This window comes from Panicum virgatum, chromosome 3K (genome assembly GCF_016808335.1).
Source record: "Panicum virgatum strain AP13 chromosome 3K, P.virgatum_v5, whole genome shotgun sequence".
NCBI classification, from domain to species: domain Eukaryota; kingdom Viridiplantae; phylum Streptophyta; class Magnoliopsida; order Poales; family Poaceae; genus Panicum; species Panicum virgatum.
The window spans coordinates 29,731,275-29,750,643 of NC_053138.1; the positions used below are offsets into that span (position 1 = coordinate 29,731,275).

General features: G+C 42.9%; 1 protein-coding gene and 1 pseudogene across 1 annotated transcript; both read left to right on the top strand.

Moving 5' to 3' along the window:
• The first annotated feature begins 57 nt into the window (after nt 1-57).
• Nucleotides 58-2,957, top strand: LOC120698884 (acyl carrier protein 2, mitochondrial-like). Its single transcript, XM_039982648.1, has 2 exons — nt 58-377; nt 2,459-2,957. Exons 1-2 carry the CDS (start codon nt 156-158, stop codon nt 2,633-2,635), a joined length of 399 nt encoding a protein of 132 aa, XP_039838582.1. The 5' UTR covers nt 58-155; the 3' UTR covers nt 2,636-2,957.
• Nucleotides 2,958-11,751: 8,794 nt separating this feature from the next.
• Nucleotides 11,752-18,413, top strand: LOC120698885 (annotated as a pseudogene).
• The last annotated feature ends 956 nt before the right edge of the window (nt 18,414-19,369 follow it).

Genomic DNA, 19,369 nt, shown 5'->3' on the forward strand with positions numbered 1-19,369 from the left:
TATTTTTCTAGCCTGGGCTATTTGAACTAGGCTGCATCTTCACAAATGGGCCGACGAACCACCAGCCCGGACAAGCACAAGATCAGTCCAGCCCCACGCCTCCACGTTGCCCTTTCTCCCCCACACTCGCCTCCCGCACCCACCGATCGACAACAATGGCGATGGCGGCGGCGAGGAGAGCCCTCCTGGCGCACCTCCGCGTCCCGGTGGCGCGCCCCGCAGCCGCCGCCGCGGCTGCGGGAACCGTCCCCGTCGCGGCCCGGAGGCTCCTGTCCTCGACTACGGAGGAGACGAAGGGGTCGTTCCTGGACAAGGGCGAGGTTGCCGACCGCGTCGTCTCGGTCGTCAAGAACTTCCAGAAGGTTGAGCCCGCAAAGGTGAGCGCGATCTATCTCCTCACGGCGTGCGCTTGTGCGGTCGTTCGTACGGTTTGTTAGGTTCGTGGATCCGGATCTGTGTTCGAGGGTTTACTTAGGGTTTTGACTTTTGAGCGTGAGTCGCTGGATGTTGGCTTCTTGTAATCGAGTGAATTTGGCGCTACACGAAGAGCTAGGTGTAAATGTGTAAGAGGTTGTGAAGGGTTTAGTTGAGAAATCAAGTGATCTTCTTAGCAGTTCTCCGATTGGTGATGGAAACCTCATATAGAAGGGGGTAGAGGACTCCACCGCCTTTTTACTGTCGAAGATTCAATCTGATAGTTATATATGTTTGATTCAGAAATTTCGAAGTTCCTTTTATTACTGATGATCAATTTTGCTCTCAGTAGACCTTGGATGTGCACGAGTATCATATCCATGTGTGGGTTAATCGATTTCATAACACCACTAATAGTCCTCGTGCCCCTTGACTTGTGGAAATGTTGTGTGTTACCTTGGGCTAGGGCAGTGTTTACTTAGCTCACTTTTGAATTTCTGGTAGCTTCTGCATTTCGAAGGCCCTGTTTGGCAGAGCTTCGAGAGCTGCTTCTAGGCTGAATCCAGCAGCTCTACCATATTGTTTTTCAGAGAGAAATGATTCTATGTTGATTCTGTGAAGTGAGCGATTCTCTGAAATGATCTATGTGAGTGATTCTCTTAGATGAATTAAGCGGCTGGGAGCTGGCAAACTTAGCTTCTCCCGATTCACTTCTCGTATAGAATCCCTTTTTCCATAAAATTTATCATAGAGAATCACTTTCAGCCACATAATCACTTCTCTCATAGAATCGGCTCCTGTGAGAAATTAAGTAGGTGGAGCTCTACCAAACAGGCTCTAAATATGCAATAGGTTTTTGCAGTCTTTGTTGCCCTGTTTCTTTTGTATAATTAAGGAGCTCGTGATCAATTTAGTGCTAAGCCTATTCTCATGATTGTGAAGCGGTCAAGTGGTGATTGAAATGACTACTTGAGGTTTTTTATGCCATATATACTTGCAAGCGGGGCGGTTTGCGGCTGCCCGCCCCGCGTCCGCACGCGCCGCGAGCTCCATCGCAGGCATATGCGGCGGCCCGCATACCGCCGCTTGCTTTTTGCCGCGTTTGCGGCAGCCCGCATGGCCGTCTTTCCCGTGCTTTCCTCCGCCCCGTCCAAGCAAGGACAGCAGCGGCAGCCCGCACTCCACCGAGGCCCACGTCACCACTTCATCTTCCCGCACCTGCTGGAGCCCGACCGGCACGCCATCGCCCACGCAGTGCTCCTCGGCCGCTACGGTGATGGCAAGGCAGCAACCATGGCCGCGGCGGAGAAGCTGTTCCACCCGCTTGCCTTCGCCAAAGCAGAAGGCACCGGCCTCTGGGTATCTTCATCGGCAGCTAGCATCCTCGATTTAAATGTAAGCAGGCAACACTGCCGCTTGCCCGCTTCATTCCCCCGCTGGTTCGCTGAAACATTGAGCTCGGGTAGTTGCTAGCTTGGTTCGAGGAGGAAAGCAGAGCGTGCTTTGGGCGGGGGACCAGCCGTCTTGCTGCCACCGCCGTTGCCGTAGACCCTCAACAGCCGGAGCCTCCTCCGAGAGGCCACAACAGATTGCCCATCGCCGGAGCAAGATGGCGACAACCTGCGACGCACGCGAGGCCGTCGGCGCACGAGCGCACCTCTCTTCTCTATCTCAGCTCGAATGGCGGCCGCGGCGGCGGCGCGCACGCGAGCTGGAATGGCGATTGTGGCAGCTGAGCGGCGGCGCAGCGATGCAATGAGCCAGAGCTTTTTGCGGGCTCCGCGGCGCCGCTGGACCCCGCCGGCAGGCTGCATAGCGCCGCTTTACTCACGCGGGCTGAATTGCGGCGATAAGCGGGCTTGCGGCGCGGGTGAGTCCAGCGGGCTTGCGGCAAAGCCCACCCCGCTTGCATCTCTAATGCCATATGAGATTGGAGCCAGTTTCTTATTATTTATTATTTGTAAGCGGTCTAGTGCTAAGCCTATTATTTGTAGCGGTCAAGTAGATGAACCATCATTTTTCATTTCTCCATCAAATTTTGCAGGTGACACCTACTGCTCATTTCCAGAAGGACCTCGGGCTCGATAGCTTGGACACCGTCGAGATCGTGATGGCGTTCGAGGAAGAATTTGGATTCGAGATCCCTGACAACGAGGCGGAGAAGATTGACTCCATCAAGTCGGCAGTCGACTTCATCGCCTCACATCCTCAAGCAAAATGAGAACATTTCTTGTTTTCCCATTTCAGCACGCTTTGGCATCCAGAACTTGTGTGCAGACAGCATAACAATTTTCTGTAGCTTGCCCCAGCGGGTGCATGGCCTGAAACCTCCCTGCCTGCACCTGCTGATGGATAGGAAGCCAGTTCTTTCTCTTTCTCGATCATGTTGAAATAAACCGTGTACCTATTGGTTGTTACGGTTTTGTGACCCTGTTTGCAGGTGTTGGAACACCTTTTACGGCCAAACTTGTGTACAAGGTGCGTGGAAGTCCTCAGTAGCACATTAATCCATAGATGCATTCGGATGTGTTTCTTGCCTTCAAGTGTTTCCGGTGGTCCTGTCTCCTGTGTAACTGTATGATGCTGCTTGTGTTGGCGTATATGGGATGCATGGTACTATGGCAGGATAAGCGTGCACGGAAGGAAAGGGTGGTACAGAAGAGCTGGCAAGACCTTTGAGTTGTGTGTGAAGCGGTAGATTGCGGATTCTGAAATGAGAAATATGCCATTTCTTTCTGGAGCTTTAGGACCCTTCACGGTAGGGGTGGTAAAGGGCTCAAAATTTTGAACTAGAAAATCTAAAGATCGGGCTCTAAAAGGGTTAGGCTCTAATCTTATATAATTATTTAAAGGTTTTGTTGTGCTGTGAAGAGGTCATAGGGTCATGGCCCATTACCACCTCTATTTGATGGGTAGTCGTGGAGAGCAGAGTTCATTCCCAGTTGGAGCATGAAAAATTGACAATGTGAGTACGTGATGACTGCGAATATGCTAGGTACCCGACTGCGCAAGTATCCTCTGCACACTGAGGTTGTTTGCACCGGGTGCGGTAAAGCACCCGGTACGCCACCATCCAGTGTGCCTCGCTTCTGGTAGTTGGTATAGAGTAGAAATATAGGGGATGACGGGTGTAGAGAAACTGAATATAGATGAGAAAATCTCGATGATTAGTCAAAAATATTCTTTTTAGGGGATGAAAATAGAGGACGACGAGCGGATAGTCTGATGTGCTCACCTCGAGAAATGTACTTGGCAGAACGGTCAACTGCAGTTGTCGTAGGCACAAGCTTCAGCCAGGAGTTGACGGCACCTACGACAGCTGAGGATTTTGGATTCCTAGCGCGTCGTAGGCACAAGCTTCAGGGAGGAGTTGACGACACCTACAACAGCTGAGGATTTTGGATTCCTAGCGCACGTACCAGGACAGAGGTCACGGATGCAGGGCTTGTTTGGTTGAAGGCCTCACGCAGGCAGCTGCTGCCAGGCAGCCATCCTGACCCCGGGCGCACAAAATCGATGGCCTTGATGAGTTGGCTGGCACAGGCAGCTTTCTCAAGGTGCAATCTAAATTGTTAAGAAACTCTGATTTAGGCTAATGGGCTTAATACCGAAGGTGCTTTTGAAGGGCCCAAGTCTATAAATAATACCATATTGTACTCTATTGATGATTAATGAGAACATCTTCTATCTACGTACCTGTCTCTCGTGTGCTTGCTGTTGTGGTTTGGGATGGGAGACGAGATCCAATCTACAATCTCTCGACGCCTCTTTCTGGGATCGGGAACAGGAAAAACGAATCAGGCGATCCGTGAATGGGCCATGTTTTAACACGTTATCAGCAGCTCTTTCTACTGGGTGAGTCGTTCCCGATGATGATTAGATTGGTCTGTTTTGATCCGTTTCTAATACTAATGTCAGATTGACTTTTGATGTATATTCATTCTTCGTTGCCGAGATCTTGCCGGCGGCCCCTGCACAGGCGTATGCATGTGGAACAACCAACGAGGCAACGAAAGGAGAAGGCCGCCATGCATACATTCTGAACATGCATCACGAACGAGTCTCTACCGCGGAATTGACGCCAGAGGTCATCAACGTCGACTCATCTTTAGCACGCCGACGACCCTGCAGATAAGTCTGTTATCAGATCGGCTTTTGCTGGTAGATTATTAATCAATCCACAGGTAAAATAAAACAAGTAGATTGAATCGTGTGATCTTTCTATTTGTTTTTTTGGGTTGTAGTTAGCAATCTACTTGCTTGTTGCACGATCTCGTTGCGCACCTCTGTCACTGTCGCTCGCAGCCGGCGTCCACCGCCGCCCGACGGCAGACCGGCATACACACCCGATCGAGCGCAAGTCGCGCCCGTAGATGCGGCCAGTTGACACCAGCTTCTCCCGAGCGCCGTGGCCAGCCATGGCCACACGGCCAATAGACCTGTGCTCATGCGTGTCGGCCGCCGCGCCCGTGCGCCGTCCCTCGCTAGCCCCAGTCACGCGCGTCGTCGTGCCACCCACAGGCCGCCACGCCTTTGCCTTCCACGATCTGGCTGGCCACCGCGCGCTCGTGCCCGCCTCTTGCGTGCTCTCGTGTGCGCCGCTGCGGATTCGTCTCGCACTTACCGCCTGTAGCGGCTGCATGCCCTCGTTGCCCGCGCGCAACGCATGTCCGCTGCCGCTCTGGATGCTCGACGACCTCATTGCATGCACCCGAAGTGCCACCCGAGGCCGTGTACCTTAGCAGTCAGCACCTCCAGACACCGCAACCATGCAGCCCGCCGTAGCTGCCGAGCCCGTGTCCATGTCGAGCGTTGCCTCGTGCACGTGCGCGCGCCACCTGCCCCGCCGGCTGCTCGCGCTCCTGCGTGCTACCGCTGCCCCATCGGCAGCCTCGCGCTAGCTACTCGTGGCATCGCCCGTCGGCCCGCCTCGAGCTATCCGCTTGTGTGTGCCACTCGCGCTAGCAGCGCTGACAGCTCGCGCATACCGCCACGGCCCCGTCGGCTGCCCTACGCACCACCTCAAGCACTCCAACAATTGCATACGTTGTTGGGGCCTACACGACATCATTGCCCCGAGGTTTTTTTTGTGAATTGGTCCTGTAGCACCACTTAACACCTCTTTTTTACGGTTTTTATGCTTTTAGCAGAATTAATGCAACATTCACGATATAATCTAGGAACTGAATTTCTAGATGCATGTGCTTCCAAAACTGTTATAACCTAGTCGGAGGTTCCCCTTGCAAGCTTCTTTTTGTAGTGTTATTTATTTTCCTTGCATGTTTGTATGTGGTATGGTTTTCTAAGGGTTTAATAATCCCGAAGTATTGCCCAAAGACCATAGAAACATTAGAAAATCATACAGATGCTCGAAAAACTCTGGAAAAATAATAAATATCTATGAATATAGATAAGACCATCTCTGTTTTGCTCCTTGCGCTCTCCTTCATGCTTTAGGTTTATTTACCCGAAGTTGACAGCAGGAAGTTGAATATGAATCCCACATCACAGCAGAGCTAGAAGCTTTTTCAGTGGTTGACCCAATTCTTGGTCATAGTAGTTGATCTAGGCTCTGAATGGCCATTTATGGATCTCGACCAAAATGTTGCTAGTGACGAAACCAATTAATGATTGGGTTTGTAATTAAGAAAGGGTCCTGAGGATCCTCTGGAGGACCGTTGAAATCTCCTCGATTACTCCCAGTCTCAGATGTCAAACACCATATGAGAGCTGCACTACCTCTTTAGAGTTTATCCCAGAAGGATATTGGTCATTTACGCTCTTGAGGCTTGCACTTGGAGATGCTTGCCTGGTATTGCCATATTGACAGTTGGCTTGAAGTCTAGCTGTACTATTGCCGCACACATATGTACTGCCGCTTATGTCCATACATTACGGTTTACTCCTGAAGATTACCTATTGAGGTACTATGTATCTCTCTTTGGCTATGCCTAATAGATACTAGTAGTATGTGTGGTTTTAATACTCTCTTGTCATAAAGATTATACACGAACATGTTGCAATAATCATAAAGATTCATGACCTAGTTTTCAATATGGTATGAGTAATTGGGTCCATATTGGGCAAAAATAGAAATGAGCTAGACTATAAACTAACTCTGCATTCGATATTTCTGCTTGGTAGACACGGCTTGATGTTGTGTATCATGCTACCATACTAGTGCACACACTGCTCAACGCGCCATAATGCATAATGTCACTATTGATTGCCTCTGTAAGTATATGACCTGAAGGTCTACATGGATGTTGATCTAAAATCGGCTACTGGCTTTAATGACGATTTGTGATATTAGCCCCTGAAAAATATTTTGGCTAAAAGCATGTGTTGTAGTTCATTTATACATATATGTAGTATTCTAGAAATATGCATATTTGGTGGCATATTAAATTGCAGACTTGCAATGAGTAACCCACCAACAGTTGTGGATCCCAACCAGATGTTGAGGATATGCTCCGGGAGAAGGAAGGCATGCAGTATTCATGCCGCTGCATTGTTAAAGTCTAGGCTCACTGCATATAATTGAAACCTCCCTCGTATCAAAGTGCATAAATTTCCCAAAAATATATCACCACCATAACATACATTTATGGACCACCACTCGAAGCTGGGGATATGTGATGGACCTGAAGTTCATTCAATCTTGTGCTCATAATAAGGGGATTACTTTTAGTATGCTGTAAAGAAATTATCTCGGCATTAGGGGGAGATAAATGTCCGTGTCTTTGTATAATGCTCTTGACGAACCTATATTAAAATGCACAAAGCCAAATTGAACCTGTAGTTTCATTAATACTCTTACTTGGTATAAGTGGAGTCTTGCCAAAAATTTGTTATTCTTGAGAAGAAATTATATTGGTTTTTTTGCATAAATAAATGCTTCTACATGAAGTAGATGTGGATATACCTTGGATTTAATATCATATCCACATATGACTTGGTTTGATCTAATTCTACGGGGACACCTACGAATAAAAGATCCATCAGCCATGATCTAAGCATATATTTATGAAGAATTCTCCTCTTGTACTCCTAAAGAGACTTCACCCTGAAGGTACCTCACGAAGAGGTTCGTCCTGGCACTAAGTGCGTACAAATTATGGTGCCAAGACTATAAAACAATGACAGATGTATTATTTTGGGAAATGATGAAGATCTAAATATTAAAGTGGGAAATAAATGTGTCGACACACTATGCCTCTATAATTGCTAGTGATTCTCTAAGAGAGAACCCGGATTCGGAACAAAGTCCATGGCAGAGTGCTTGAAGTTCTCATATCGGGTCAAACTTGGAATATGCAATTGAGGTTGAACCAACATCGCTAAATGAAAGTCACGAACCTGGAGTTCGGATACTTATGGGTCATTACTAACAAGACGTGAAATGTGATGGTTCAAAATGGTCTAGAATGAGACCAATCCCACGAGCGATGAATATATGATGTTCCATTGTATATTGTATTTGGCAAATGGCATGTATTGAAATATACACTTGTAGGATTCAAAAAATCCGTGAAGAGGTCTCAGAATGACCTGAAATTACAAATAAGGAAAATGCAACATGTAAATCTCATACCAATATTACTTTCTTGAAGAAAGTTGTTTTTCTTGAAGAAAGACTATCTCTCCTGAAGAGAGAATTTCCTAGAAGGATTTTTTCCGAAACAATTGAATATTTTTTATAGTCCAAATATACCAATAGTTGAATAATCCCTGTGGAGGGATATATGACCCATCTAGAACCCGATAGAATGAAATGAGGAACCTATAGACCATAAGTGCGCCATATGACACTTGAAGGTATATTCGCTATTACTGGCAGTTTGTATCCCCACTTGCCAGAATCTCGAACCAAAATTATGCTACTATGTAGCGTGCAACTAACTAATTAAAGATTCTTGAAGAATTCTTGGTTGGTCCTTGAAGGACACTTGGTTGCTGCTTGTTGGCACTCCTTAGTCTAAACGAATTACTCCGCAAGCATACAAAGACCGATGTAGCCTTCACCAGGGAGTATACCTGGGATATCGAATCCAAGGAACGGTAAAGCTTCGGCCAAATCTAGAATTACTCAACCGGACACACCAAAAGAGAAAAGGTAAGAGAGAAGAGGGCCTAACTCCAGATAACCTACTACTCTACCTAGTGACAAGCTAACTACTGACTTGATCTGCTTCGGCGGCCTCAGGAAAGGACTCAGACTGGGGTGAGAAGGGAGTCCAACGACAGTCAGCACTACTGCTATGAAAACACCCGAACGTGGTGGACTACGAGGGACGGACATGGCTGTCACCACCTGCCGCCTACCACAACAGTACCGTGGGGTGGAACACAACCTGAGATAGCTAACCAAGCCTGGGCACCACGCCCACAACTATCGAGCTACTCGCTCCTACCGTGTACTTAGATAGAAAGCAACCTCAGATAAGTAGAACTTGCTACTTACGCAGACTCAGGATCCCATAGATCAAAGAAAGTAATTAGACAAGGAACTAATACAGAAAGTAAAGCTAGCGAGAAACTGAAGTTGAGATAAGAAACTTACTCAAAGATATATTCCTCCGAGGTGGGTACAAGAGATGGAGTAAGACACGAGAGAACTCGAGCCCACTCCTTTAAGCTTGGTTTGCACCAAAGCTTCTCACCTCACTCTCTCCCTATTCTAATACAAAGAGAGCTCAAGAGTGAACACTTCTCTCTAATGGATGGTGTGTGTTACAAGTGAGAGATTGAACTCTATTTATAGTGCTCCGAGGTCGGTTCAGAGGGTGGCGTCGATTGTAAGCCGGTAAGACTGTTGAGTTTAACTTCCACACCAAGGGGGAGCTCCAGAGGCTGCCAGGTGGGGCCGGTCGGCCTCCCCTAAGCCGGCCGGCCTAGGAGTGGCTCTGATCCTGCACCGCCTTCTCGTGGATGCTTCTGATTCTCTCCTGAAGTCGATAAAAGTTGCGTGGCGCCAACGATGACAGTTAGGGGCCGGCCGGCCTCACCTAGGCCGGCCGGCCAGGCTCTGGCTCTCCTCGGTCGTCCGTTGCTCTGTCATATTGATCACGTGTTGCACATTTGTTCTCAAGTCGTTTCGGGTCTTGGTTGAGTGATTTGTCACTAATTATGGACCCAAATGGACTTGGTACATGCCTTTTGATCTTGATTGATTGTATTTGTGTTGAACACTTGATCTTTGCTTGATATCTTGCTCAGGACCATCTCTGAAGAGTCACACGATGAAATGGCTCAAGTGTAGGCCGGCCGGCCTGGGTTTTCTCTCATTTTGGCTCAAATTTGTACGTTGTGTTCCTGAAATCAAATAATCACCAAAACTCGTGGAACTCATTAATGTTAGTGAAATTTGATGCATTATAGTCCTGAGAGCCTAAAATCCGAAGGAATATTGGCGGTAGAAATCACTGAAAACGACCGCCAACACTGCTAAAACATCAAACTATTGCAATGATATAAGAGCTTGATGCTTGACGAATCACACCCAGAAGATGCATGATATTGCAACTATATTACCCCTCAAAATCCTATAATGATAAATAGCTTGTATTGCATAATTATATATATTGTGGTGTGTGATAGTGGTAAAATATATAGCTCCCATATTATTTACTCTCATTCTTCCAGAAGAAGGATGAGATAAATGTCTCGAAGACTGATTGTTGAGGATTTGGTACAATTATACTATCCTTATTTGTATGCATCTCCGAAGGATGTTTGTCTACAAACAAAACTGTAGATGCCATCATCAGGGGGAGTGTATACTACATGTTCTATCACTAAACATATGGATCCACAAATTGACACCACTAAAAGATTGGACCAGAAGTAGATTGAGGTAAAGGAACTTTGATACGCTCTTTGCAATAATGTGAAGTTTATTCACTAAGTCTCTATGCACTTTTAGTAGAAAGTGTTGCTTTAATGGGACAATTTTGCAATGTTCAGGGGGAGCGTGTCCTTATAATGATAAAATAGAGACATACATTATACTTCTCTTTTTAATAAATATTGCACACTACATTGCCTACTAAATATAAATACACATTTCTAACATTTAGATTGTCACAAATTTTATTATAAATATATTAAATATTTAATAATACAACAACAAATAAAAAGGAGGGCCGCTTTTGCGCGTTAACGCCGCACATTGTTCTAATCTATAAAACCTATATAGTTAGTCCCCACTAGAGATTTCTCTCAACATGTAAACTATCCACCTCAGCAATGCACTGTTACATGCAATTGAAACCCACTAGCATTTTGTTATCCACGTCAACATGTCATGCAATCCACTAACATTTAATTATAATAATTTATATATAATTACTTCATTCATCTATGTCAACATGTGCATCACTATTAGGGTCCATAAGGATTTATTACTATTTCTCTGTTCTTTGAATCAGCCACATTACCTTCATTATTGTAACCATCCAATCAACTTCGTGCATATCCTGTTACCTGTATCCATGAATTAGATGTCGTATTCATTTATTTCTTCTCTAACCAAATAATAACTCAAAAATCTATTATTTTCCATCCAAGAGATTTCTCATATAGCTTTCAACATAATATTTACAAATGCATCATTTATACAAGATTTTCTTTATTAAAAAAATCTATCATCTTTTTGTTTTTAGCAAACTCAATCTAAATTTTATTTGTCTTAAAAACTCGACCGGGTGGGAAAAGACCGCCCCACCGGTATTAAGCTAAGAAGAAGCCTCGGCTTCACCGACCGAGAAAATCTCTGAACCCCAGCCCCGCCCTGACACTGGGAACCGTAACCCCTGGGCCATACACGGTCCTCAGGCCAACCTGGGCCGGCTCTTAACCAGTGTTTTGGCACACGGGACCGGCGAGAGGATTTTTTTAACCACAGCCTGAAATTCGCTCCCACAGGAATTCGAACTCAGGACCTATAGAGTGCCGCTCGAGTGTCTTAACCGCTAGGCTAAGCACCCTTTGGCATTTTTTTTATTTGTCTTACTATACATGCTCCTCATTATGTTTTATTTAAAGGATTATTGTATTTTTATCATAATTTATTGAAAAGCTCTTTCAAATCTCGCAACAACATGCGGCGAATCATAATAGGGATTAGGGAGCGGGACCAGAGGGCGGCGCTAGGGTGAGATGAGATGACAGAAAAATAAACATAAATAAAATGCTGATGCGCTGAGTTGAATTAGAAATTATTAGGCCAAACAGCCCAAGAAATGGACGCTGGCTTGGCCCAAAACTTGGGAAGGGAACCAAACAGCCCAAGAAAGCCACACCTGCATTCTCGAAAAAGAAAAAAAAAAACCCTGCGCGCGTGCGCCCGCAGCATTTTCCCTCTTCCCGCCTCTCCCCAAAAATTTCCGCCCAAACCCCAAATTCCATCCGCCCCCCGCATTTCACCTCCCAAGAAGCACGCGAGAAATCCAATCCAACCCACCACGATCCTATCAATCCAATCGATCCCCGCGCTCGTCCCGATTCTCGGAACCCGATCCGTCCCCAACAGGCAACAGCGGCCAACGCCGGATGTCCCTTCTCGGATCAGATGGGGAGGCCGCGGAAGACCAAGGCCGCGCCGGAGCCAGCTCCCGCCTTCTCGATCGGTAAGCGAAGCCATTTCGTGATTTGACCCCACTATCCACTATCCATGGCGTTTAACTTGCTGCTCTCGGATCATCTGAGGAGTTTGTTTGGGCAGGCAACTGCAAGGTGGAGATCCACGGGAGCGGACTGCGGTGCGAGCCCACGGAGCGGGGGCTCACCATCTCCGGGCCCAGGGGCGCCAAGGTTGTCGTCTCCGGTACGCTACTGCGCTCTCCTCAGAGGACACTTCCTTTTTGATTGAAACGATCGATTCATGCAACCCTCTTGCTGACACTTCCTTTTTGGGGTGTGTGACGGTGCCTATGCAGTTAGTGGGGATCAGAAGAGTGCTTCGGATGGAGTTGGTGAGTGGGTTGCAGTGTCTGCAACCTTTTTTTTTTGGTTTGGAACTTTGGATTCAGTTGTGATTCCATTCATTCATGTCATGTAATTTTGTATCTTACGTGTAGGCGAGGGTTCTCAGTGCATCCTCCTAAATCCAAGCGATGCTGATAGCCAAACCAAGTCACTGCTTCAGGTAACCAAGTTTCGGACATCTGTTTCATCCATTCTGGCATCATGATTTAAGAAAAAATGGCGTGCTTTTGAGAATTTTACATTCCTTAAGTTGGTAGAGTGTTTGGTTAGACTGTGTTCAGAAAAAGGGCAAAGTTGCAGAAATTATGACCATTTGCAGTTGTTACATATCATATAAACTCGTTATTTTCTTTTGCAAACACATGATAGTTCATGTCTATCATTCTTTTGATATTTTTCAGGAAGTATTAACTCTTTATAAAGAAGAGCTTCCTTCTATGAGCTATGCTGCTGACACTGGGAGAAAGTCAGGGTTTCTTGAAAAGTGCACAACTAATGGGTACAAACTTCCTTTTCTTTCTTTATCCTAACTTCATTCATAATCTTGGGATATTACTTATGGTTTATCAGCAACGTTACTTATAAAATCATTTTCACTGGACCGCACTATCATATTTTGTCTATGAGAGTGTAGAGTTAATGTCCTGATTTTATGTTCCTGTCCCCTAGGAAGTACAAGACTCTAATTCTGATGTCTAGCCCTGCTGCAAAGCATGAAGAGGTAAATACCTTTACCATTTTATTGTTCCTTCTGTCCGCGTGATGTGTAATCTAACTCTAGGCTATTTTATCTGACAACTTGTTCGGTATTAATAAGTACATTTCACAGATTCGTGATGTCTCACTAAACATAAATTTACCAAAAAACTAACAGAGAGACAGGAAATTTAAAATGCTACAAATCAAGTGGAGAGTTCATATGCTCCTAGGTTATTGAGACTTAATCGAGTCAAGTGCTACAGCACTACTATATGGTCTCCTAGTCAGTTGACTAGCCCCAACTAGCGTCAAATAGTATACATCATAAATAATTTAAGAACACTCTTGTATAGCATGAGATTAAGAGGAGATGATTTGGGTAATTACTTGTTTTTGATCGAACATTTAGTTCAACAACTTCCTATTGAATTTACATGCTTGAATTGAGAGGCAAAACCATGTTGCCTTTGCCTATACAGGGGCCCATGATTAGTTAGACTAGCTGACAGTTAATTACTTGGGTTGGTCCACTAGGTCTAAGTCCAATGTTATTCTGTCCAGCCACTACCCATGTACTATTAAATGGCTAATGATGGACGAATCGATAACTTTAAAACATCGCTGGAGTCTACGAATCAATTAATACTGGCAATGCATTAAAATAAATGATCGCATAATCTATTCCCTTTTTTCTTTCTTGTGCATTTTAATTATTCTACTTTATACCCACTTTCCAATCAATTTAGCACAGCCCCTCTTGTGCAAACCTTTAATCTAGTGGGCACCATTAATTATTGAATGTTGACATCCTAATTTTCTGTGAATAACTTTGAAGGACTATAAATTAATTAAATTAATGTGTCACATATTTTGAATTTTGATATGTTTCACTTTGAAATTTGTTATAAGATACCTAGTCAGCCACATAATAGTGGTAACTATCATTCTCCTTAAATAGTAAGTGTGCCGTGGTTAGTATATGGCAGAAAAATGAAATATTCTGCTTATTTGCACTGCTTCTACTCAAACTATTATGGCGGATTTCACTGAAGACTGCTACTCTCTCATTCAGGTCATAGCTGCTGTATCATATCAGATTGTGCCAGATGACACTCAGTATGCTGAAATACCTCTGGCAGTTGTGAGATCATCTCATCAACGTGCAGTATGTGCCCTTCTGCAATTCATTAAATTTTATTTGGATTCTTTAGTAAAGTAATTATCTCTAGGGCATTCTTGACTCTTACCAATAACTGTATTTCTTATTAGGAGTAACACCCACACAGTATGTGATTTTCACATCTTGTTTCCTCCGTCTTTTTACAAATTTGTAGAAGCATATGCATGTTTTTGTGTCACAAGTAATGGAAACTGCTTGCCTTTTACAAGCTTCTGAATTTTACTTTCATTTCAGTTAACCTACCGTGCTTTACATGGTTAATATTTGATGCTATGGAGAACAATTTTGTTTGAATGTCATCATTAATACTTTATCTAGACACATATTGTCTAAACATATCTCCTGCAAAACTCTTTGTTTGACACATTACCAGTGTAAGCTGCCAATTATGATATTTATGCAAGAAACAGAATATTGTTTGGAAATTGGAATGCATGTAGTTGTCAGGGAACTCTATTCAAAGTATTTCATGGCTGACCCTGGCTGTTTTGATGTTAAATTCAGGGTATTGGCCACCTCTTATATAAGGAACTATCCCAAAGGCTTCAAAATGTTGGTGTCACTACCATATTCTGCTGGGCAGATAAGGTCTCTGAGGGATTTTGGCTAAAACAGGCAAGTAAAAGAGCATATATGATAAGCCAATTTTTTTCTTTCCTTTTGGGTGCAAATACTGTTACTTATCAATTCAGTGCTTGTTTTAAGGAGAAAGAAAGAATCAAAGCAAGCATGCAATACCAATTCATAAGCATTGAATGATACTACATTTCAGAACATGTACAAATGTTATGCTCCTTCCTGATCAAAAACTAAAAAAGGTTCTATCATGACTTCTTGAGTACTTATGTACTCGATCAAGAATCATATTCTGTGCTGATGTGATTTTGCTTTATACCATGAATGAACTGCAGAGTTTTATATCTGTTGGAGAAGTCGATACTAGAGGTAAGATTCGGAAGATTCCAGTAAGGGCTGATATAAAGCGAGCATTATGCTTTCCTGGCGGATCAACACTTATGGTTGCACACCTCAAGAAGGAATTGCGAATCCTGGAAACATGTGATAAATCCTAGACATCTCCACTTCATACTGTAGTGCTAGATAGTAAGTCTACATGACATAATCGTTAACATTTTAGGTTTTCAAATCTCAAATATACCTTTTCTGGAGCCTGTGTAATGGCAAATTAAGTCTGATGCAAGCAAGCTACATGCTATAAGCTTCTTATACAGTCATAAATGTTGAGTTCTCCAATAGCGGCTATTCAGGGATATTGTTTTCCTCTTTTGTTTTGTTCCAAATTTTTCCATGACTACAATTAATCCAAATAAGTATAGAAACTTAGAGAAATTTCTACACTATATGCATTATTACACTTGGAAATTAGTAGAGCACTGATCTCAGATACTTGTCCTCCATTAATTTGTTCTCTTTCTTTCGAGCAACCCAGTGTGGTGATATATTTGCTTGAATGAATCTCTTTTGCTGTGCACCCTTCAACTTTTATTTCTAAATTAACTACTAATGTTGTGAGTGAAATTTAATTTTTCTCAACAATCTTGTATCACTATCAATAATTATTGATGAAAATAGACTGATTTATAGCTTTATATATTGGCTTTGGTACAAACGCTAGCTTAACACTGTATAAACTTTGGTGCTTCAAAACAAATGCAAATTGCTATGTATTCTACTGTTTTATAAGGTTCTTCTTGCAGGCATCTCTCCTGATGATACCGATGTCCCCTTATGTGAGAATATGGTCCTCAAGACATATAAATGCTGTAATGTCAGCAAGAGTGCAAAGGTGGCAAGAAATGATGCCCGCAATAATTCTAGTGAAAGTTCATTACCTGAGAAAGAGCCAAAGAAACGTATATATGAAATGTCTTCATCATCGCTAAAGTCAAAAAGAATAAGATGTAGCAATGATGGTGACAGTTGCCAAGATATAAATCAAAATGATGTGCCTGACAATTACTTGTGCAGTTCCCCTGGAAATTCAGTTCCAATTCCTAAAGAGCATCACGCTCCTAGTATGGGAGTTCATTTTGAAAACAAAATGTCTGGAGATGAGAAGGCTGTTATCCATTCTAATGGTAGACCTACAATCATGCTCATGAATATTGCAGATGAGCAAAAGAAGGCACGCCTCACAAAGGTAACTATGATAAGTTCATGTCACATTAATGTTTGAGAAAAGATTAGAAGCATGCCTTAGGTTCAGCAAACCTTCATATATGTTTCTGGATTAAATGGTCATCCACAGATGAAGTAAATTTCAATTTTCTTCTCATACAAAAAACTGCATACTCTTTGAGCAGCTGGGACATTTTTTAAAATGTTATGAGATGAGATTTAAACTCAAAGGAAGTTGCGGATTTGTCACATGGCAATAAGTTGTCAAACTTTTTTCATTAATCTTTTTTGTGGATGACACAACGCTTGCATGCCTTCTCTTATTCTCTTTTTTCATCAGTGCAGTGCTTTGCCATTTCGCTTCCTCTGAAATACAATAATCCAACCATTATGGTGATGCACACATATTGTTACTGGAAAAGCTCGCCGGACTATGAACTTCTGCGTTGCTTTGTCCTCTGGGTACGTCTCCTTATCCTTGATCAACCAATTGACAATCCAGCTTGTTTAAACCTGTAATAAAATATTAAAATATGGTCTCACTATTGGCTAGTCGAAAGTTGAATATGGTGTTTAAGTAACCCTGAGATACTATGAGTCTCCGGTTTTATGGTTATTTATCTAATTTAAAATCTCATGTGTTCCTTGCAGTGCTTGGATAGTTTCCCCAAACTGGCTAAAAGAAAGCTTCAGACAAGGGCAGTTTGTCGGTGAGTTGAAAGCTGGCTAGATTAAAATTGTAGATAAATGTCATCACAAATGCCTGTACATCGTAAACAAAATATGAATCGTGCAGTTTGTGTTCTTTAGCCCCTAGGGCTTCTGTTGGAGCAGTGAACTATGTCCTTTTTTTTTTTGTAAAAGAACATTACTTCCTACAATGGACAAAGGAATACAATGGAGGTCCTTATCGTCTCTTCCACTTTTCTTCTCTTTTGCAGGAGAAGCACAATATTTTCTGGAAGATGAAGAATATAGGATGCAATACAAATCTGAAGTGAGAGATGCAGTTATGAGAGCAAAAGGAAGACCCAACTCCTTAATTTCTGGCTTCACATTCTGTCTGTCAAAGTACATCCAGCCCTCTATTGATGTTCTCTCATCCATTATTAAATCTACTGGGGGCAAGGTAACCTTATTTATAATGCCTTGTTCTGGCATCTTATATGCATGAGCTTTTTAAGAGGGGGGCATGAATAAAGAACTTATCCAGATAACATACAAACTTGAAACAACCACCCTGGAACTCTGGAAGGGCAGACCTTGCTCAACTCAACTCCTAATATGTGGGGCTTGAATTTATTCGATGGCATACTTGAAGTTCTGATGTTAATAGTAGTTCAGAAACATAACATACAGGCATGTGTTTTTTTATGGAAGGAGAATGCGATGGAAATGATTGTCGAACATAAAGACTATCCATAAATAAAACAAATGTTTTGACTTAAGGTGAATTTGGGGTGTTATCACTAAATCCTGCGTGAAGATCCTTACTTGCTTAATTCCATAGAAAGAAACATGATTACTCCACTTCTTCATTTCAGGATATCTTTCAGAGTTTCAGTTATTCATATCTATGTTGTTCCTCGAACGTAATTCATGCCTATATGTTTGACAGATCATAAAAAAGCTGAGTGAGTTAGATGCGTCATCCCAGGCAATCTTTCTGGTGTGTGAAGAGGAGACAGAACTTGCGTTGGTTGCAGCAAAACGTGGCATCAAAACATTCAGTAGTGACTGGTTCATGAGCTGTGTCATGAAACAGGAACTTGACCTTGAGGCGCCTCAGTTCACTGTATCTCTCTGATGTGGCAGCAACTGAAGTCTGGCCTTTCCTAAGACGTCTCTTCCTTTGGTTCTTCTTGTGGTTCGTTATAGATATACAAAGTAGTGTCAAAACTAGTTCTTGTCCTGTGAAAATGATTAACTGTTTTGTATGGAAAATATTATTCAGGAGCTATTTCAATTTTGATATATATGTTTTTCTATGGAACCTTGGCCTTCAAAATCAGCATTAGTATATCTAGAATTTGACCTGATTTTTTTGGACCATATAATCTTTTAAGATACTCTCCAAATGGAGGCGTGAAACTCTAGACAAATGGAGTAATTGTCAGATCAATTGAGACTGTAGTAATTGTTGTGTAAGCGAATAGGAAAACAGGTAACTGTTGCAAAGCCTAACCCTGATGTTGAAAAGAGTAAATGCAGATCTAATTCCTATCCATATCCGTATCTAAAATCTTTCGGGATTTGTGTGTATGAAATACAAATACCAACCGCGCTTTTCCCTTTTTGTTGAGTTAGGCCAATCCCAGTGGAGGGTTTCATATTGATGTTTCTAAGATAGCCACATAAGCAAAAAAGAGTATGAAACTACCTCTTCCAATGCATAATTTCATGTTGTGATTTTTTAGAGTCTATGTTCCATTTAATTTCAAGACTCAGAGTGTTGGTATTTGTGTAGAGATAGTTTCATCTAGATGAAACTGATTTATTCTCTTTCTTCTTAAATTCTATATCATGTCATCATATAATCTTACATGACATGCTAATTAATATGCATGAAACCCCTACGAAACTCCCATTGGGAGTGGCCTTAGGCTTTGTTCGGTTACTGGGATTTTTTTCGGGTTAGGAGTAATAGATACAACAAAAAATCGGGATTTATTCTGACTCAAAAACTAATTACAATAAAATAGACTCATAATAAGTGCAACAAGAGGTCGGGATCAATCCCTTGACTTATGGATTGATTTCTCGGTTTGGAATTTGTTGTACCTATTACGAGTCTATTTTATACCTATCACGAGTCTATTTGTTATACCTATTATTCATGACCCGGAATAAATCCCAAGTAACCGAACAAGGCCTAAGCTATTTCACATCCGGATGTTATATGGAGAACGGTAGCACCTGAATTTATCTCACCATCATATTTTTTTTTGC

Coding starts and splice junctions, on each gene's coding strand:
- LOC120698884 (XM_039982648.1), top strand. CDS start 156: ATGGCGATGGCGGCGGCGAGGAGAGCCCTCCTGGCGCACCTCCGCGTC. Junction 378..2,458: donor AGAAGGTTGAGCCCGCAAAG/GTGAGCGCGATC, acceptor CAAATTTTGCAG/GTGACACCTACTGCTCATTT.